The sequence below is a fragment of the Oncorhynchus kisutch genome, unplaced genomic scaffold, assembly GCF_002021735.2.
Source record: "Oncorhynchus kisutch isolate 150728-3 unplaced genomic scaffold, Okis_V2 Okis06b-Okis10b_hom, whole genome shotgun sequence".
Classification (NCBI taxonomy): Eukaryota; Metazoa; Chordata; class Actinopteri; order Salmoniformes; family Salmonidae; genus Oncorhynchus; species Oncorhynchus kisutch.
This window is the reverse complement of record NW_022261983.1, coordinates 9,021,497-9,026,536: the sequence shown is the minus strand read 5'-3', so window position 1 is coordinate 9,026,536 and position 5,040 is coordinate 9,021,497. Positions and strand designations below refer to the sequence as shown.

The 5,040-nt window shown below is 41.2% G+C and overlaps 1 protein-coding gene across 2 annotated transcripts; it reads right to left on the bottom strand.

The window, feature by feature from the left end:
* Nucleotides 1-1,119: 1,119 nt before the first annotated feature.
* LOC109877554 (metalloproteinase inhibitor 2) lies at nucleotides 1,120-4,354 on the bottom strand. Of its 2 annotated transcripts, none has more exons than XR_004206797.1 (5): nucleotides 4,020-4,326; nucleotides 3,332-3,402; nucleotides 2,660-2,756; nucleotides 1,632-1,753; nucleotides 1,120-1,462 (listed from the first exon to the last, which is right to left on the bottom strand). XR_004206797.1 is itself a non-coding variant. In XM_031813826.1 (5 exons), the coding sequence occupies exons 1-5, from the start codon at nucleotides 4,179-4,181 to the stop codon at nucleotides 1,334-1,336; spliced, it is 549 nt and encodes a 182-aa protein (XP_031669686.1). In that variant the 5' UTR covers nucleotides 4,182-4,354; the 3' UTR covers nucleotides 1,120-1,333. The 2 variants fall into 2 exon arrangements, 1 of the variants encoding a protein (XP_031669686.1); XM_031813826.1 differs by having other exon boundaries at nucleotides 4,052-4,354.
* Between the last annotated feature and the right edge of the window lie 686 nt (nucleotides 4,355-5,040).

Here is a 5,040-nt window from a genome sequence, read left to right as displayed (position 1 = left end):
CCAGAGTTTAATTTCTAAACCAGATAAGTTATCAAATGTCAGCAGCTACCCAATACCATGGTGGGTACGCATAATGTCTGGGTGGTTTCAAACATTATTAACTTTACCATGCTTAAAGAGAAGTCTGATTTGTTAACCATCTACCAAGTAGCCCTTTAGAAGGCTTTCAATAAGCTCCCTGGTCTTTGAGAGACCTTCCAGATTTATGGGGTACAGACAAATGGGTAGTCATTCAAAAATCATGTCAACCCCCATTATTTCAGTCCATGTAACGGCACATTTTATTCCTTAACTAATTTAGGCTTACCTAAAAGTGGGTTGATACTTATAGCTATTTTAGTTTAAGGTTTTTGTTAACATTTTAGGAACCCCCCCCCAAAAAATAGCTGGTTATACATTAAATATTTGTATATATTAGAAGTTGAGGTTAAGGTTGTTTAAATTCAGATTTTATGACTGTGCCCATATGCAGTGTGATCTCCAGATTCATGACAAAAACCACTACCCTTCACTGTGGACCACAGCAGCCAAGTTTATCATCTCCATTGCCAATAAATCAAAGGGTTTTGTCAATAGGGTTGGACATGTGGCTCAGTTGGTAGAGCAGGGTTCTGTCAACACCAGGGTTGTGGGTTTTATTCCCACTTGGGTCCAGTAAGGCTATATTTTTTTTAAGTGGCTCTAAATAACAGCGTCTGCTAAATTATTGAAATGTACAGAACATTTGTTCCACTTAAGAATAATAGTATCAGACTTCTAAAGCAAGGAAGAAAGCAGCAAAGTGGCTTAATTTGGTCAATGACATTACAATGCTGAAGCCCTGGTTTAGACCCCAAACTACTGAAGGGCCACATTCAGTAGACAAATGTTTAATGTTAGAGAGATTCCATTCAAACCGACATGATTCCTTTCCTCATGTCAGAAGACAGTTTGTTATTTATGTATAGAACATCCCATCTGAACTTTATACATTACACCCTGTTCAATGCATCCCAGGCTTTATGGTTTCAGGAACACTGTTCCATTTACAGACAAGCATATCAAAGACGATTTGGGGTTTCAATAACACCTTTGGTTCCAGTTTAAAAACAAGCGACAAATGAATGACATAAGAAATTATTACCTTGAGTGCTATATATGTTTATTTTAAAATTGCACTTGTAGAAGTGACCAGTAAACAATTTAAAAATCACAACAACTTGCATTTGTAGCGGTGTTTCCTCATGTATTAATTGCAGGCATCTTTAGTCACTGAGCAGTGAGTGGATGTGGCCTGTAGAGTTTAGGAGTCTCCAATATCCAGGAACTACTTCTTGGGTAGTGCCATCCCCTTTTACCAGGCACAGGACCCATCTGGCCTCTTGATACAGGCAAGGTTTTGGCCATTGTCGGTTCCCCAGTCTGTCCACAGGCACGTATCTGAGGTGCTGATTGGACAGGGGAGGGAAGTGCAGCGGATGATCTGTGGATCAGAGTAGAGAGATCAGACCAAGATCACTGACTGTCCATTACCCCAATACTCAAGCATTTGCAAATGTGACCAGAATAGTATACTCCCTTGAAGAAAATGTGCCATGTAACTATTTAACAAAACTGGTGTATAGTAATTACTATAATAATGCAACACACACCTTGCAATTACAGCCGCTTTGGTAGCGGTGAGTCAAGCTGTTCTTTTGTGCAGCACTCAAGTCCTCCCAGGGCGGATTATAGCCACACAGTGTTAAAGACATCCTTCCAGTCTTCAGCTTGCCTACAGACAAGAGATAGTGAGTCAATGTACTGTGGGGAAAACATGGTGTAGGGTACAGTTGCCCCTAGATGCTGATCTTGGCTCAGTTTAGCATTTGCTCCACTAATGGTTAGGATACATCACCCTGGAGCATGAAGACACTGATGCAGCCCAGAACAGATTTATCATCATAAGTGTACACACACACACTAGTATTAACTAATGCATTAGTTGTATACATTTACAGTGCCTATAGAAAGTCTAAGCGCCTTGAACTTGTTGTGTCAGTCTCATGCATTTACACTGAACAAAAATATAAAAACGCAACATGTAAAGTGTTGGTCCCATGTTTCATGAGCCAAAATAAGAGATGGCAGAAATGATCAAAACACACAAAAACCTTATTTAACTCAAATTGCGAACAAGTTTGTTTACATCCATGTTAGTGAGCACTTCTCCTTCACCAAGCTAATCCATCCACTTGACAGGTGTGGCATATGTCAAGAAACTGATTAAACAGAATAATCATTGTCCCCAGCACAAGGTGCACCTGGAAAATAACATGCACAGTTCTGTCACAGATGTCTCAAGTAGAGGAAGCGTGCAATTGGCATACTGACTGCAGGAATGTCCACCAGAGCGGTTTCCAGAGAATTGAACGCTGATTTCTCTACCATAAGCCACCCCCATTTTAGAGAATTTAGCAGTACCTCCAAACCGATCAACGGCAGACCACGTGTATGGCGTTGTGGGCAAGCGATTTGCTGATGTAAACGTTGTGGTCAGAGTGCCCCATGGAGGCGGTGAGGTTATGCTATGGGCAGACATATGCTACGGACAATGAAAACTGCATTTTATCAATGGCAATTTCAATGCACAGCAACCAGTGCTGGCTATTGAACTTGGGTAACGTAGTGAGAACCGCACCTGTGAAGAGATATTCCTTGTTGATTTCTAGAGTCACGCTGCACGAAGTGGTGTAAGTGTAGATGGCGTGGATAACCTGGTCACAACCTTTGAACATCTAGCCAATCACAAGGAGAGAAAGGAAGATCTGTCAACCAGCTACATACATATAGTTTGGAACCTCACTGACTGCAGCACTCAGGCACTGTCAGTCTTTACCCTTTAATGTCAACAGATCTGTAATGTGCAAGCAATCATTATTTAACCCAGATCTATTTTACAGATGAGCCCTGAATTATAAATACAATAAAATAAACAAAGAACTCAAAATAAGAAACTCCAAAATGAGACCAGCTTTCTGCTTTTTTGTATGCATTTTCTTCCAAAATATTTTATCAAGGCTCCACAAATCAGGTGCAACAAATACACAATAAAAGCTGGTTTACCTAACTCCATAAGGAACTTCCAGTTACCAGTCTCAGGCATGGCTAACTTATGTCTTAATGATGTAAGGCAGTGGAAGTCTTAGTAAAAAGGGCCAAAGAACTCTGGTAGAGAATGTAGTGATATCTTTAACGAAGTAACAGCTGAGTTCATAGGGGATAGTCTAGGACCAGTAGGAAGAGCGACTGAATAATTACATTACCATTTAGAGAGACATTTTTATAGAACCACTTAAAAGGAGAATCATACCTTGATCTGTTGGATGTCATACTTGATGGCGTTCGGCACCGCTTCCTTTCCAACCACCTTCGCCCTGATCACTAGAAGAGGGAGACATGGTTTAACTAACGCTATTGAAATCTATTCCGGTATACTAGTCAGTCACACTGATGGTTTAAGGGTGATATGGAGAGAGAACAGTGCAGAATGCTTCTTTAACCTGCCTCTCCTTAATCTACACTGATTGAAGAGGATTTAACAGGTGACATCAATAAGGGATCATAGTTTACAGCTGGCCAGTCCATGGAAAGAGCAGGTATCCTTAATGTAAACACATCTCAAATAATTCATTTGTAGGAACACTTCATACCTTAAGCAAAATAGTGTAGCAGGGCTCTATCCTGTTCCTGGAGAGCTGCAGTCCTGTAGGTTTCCTCCAACCCTAAGCTAGCGCACCTAATTCTAATAATTAACTGGTTGATAAACAGAACAAGGTTCATTACAACTAGGGGTTGGCTTGAAAACCTACAGGAAGGCAGCTCTCCAGGATCAGGGTTGGAGAGTCCTGGCTGTAAACCATCTTATAGTCACCTACTTAACTATGTAAATAACTGTGTGAGAAGATGTAGATAGGCTTAATGATCAGGTCCAAATCATTTATACTACGACCACAGACAATCCATAAAATGTTCTCATGTTGCGTATTGATAGCTCTCACCTGAAAAGTAAAATGTTCCCAAATTGCCTTACCAACTTCTGCATTGCAAAAAGCCTGTTGAGGATGCTGAGGGAAGCATACGCAAGCGTCTGCGATGTCTTCGACCCGCCAAAGGAACAGAACGACCAGAGTAATGAAACAACTGCTTACATACCGAGTCATTTGGAATCGAAATACGGGGTCGCCAAAATATCACAAAAGGATTTGACGAATGAAAGCGTGAGGCGTAAAGTACACTGGACTCTATTTCCTTCGAGACTGTTCCCAGACCGACGGATAACTCTTCGGAATATTTTCCCTTCAACGAAATCATCCGCTATTTATTGCAGGCTGTGAGCTCCTCCTCCAGCCAGAACCCAGCCTGTGGTAGGCTGAGCATTCTATTAATCCAGAACCGTAACCATTTTTTTTTTAAATCCTCCGCCTAACGGGACAACCACAGACCAGGCTCAACATGCCCGGCTGCCATAAATGCCATAAATTGAGAGGCGAGAGGCGTCACTACAGACTCTGTGATTGGGAGTCCCATAGGGCGGCGCACAATTGGCCCAGCTGAGTCCGGGATTGGACGGGGTATGCCGTCATTGTAAATAAGAATTTGTTCTTAAACTGATTTGTCTAGTTAAATAAAGGTTCAATAGAAAAGAAATGGCTAAGCCTACTGGAATTCCTTAAAGTTGTAGTTTCAGTAACCAAATTAAAAACACTTGCCCCTGTCATCCCATATATGAGATGAAAATGACAGATTGTTGTAGTTGATAAGTACAGTAACACGCTGTACATAACATAAGAGCTCAGGTTCTCCACTTCACAGCACTGGTAGGGGTTTTGACTGACAGCCGTTATAAACTTGAGCACCACAAGAGACAAGAAGATAACACCATCCCTCCCTCTAATTGGGCTACTTTTGCACATTTGTTGTTGTCTGAGTGAGGGAAATGCCTTAAATTGAGAGGAGTCGATGTGTTATGAAAGATACGACATTAAGGATTATAATAAATACCACTTTAATGTCATACAA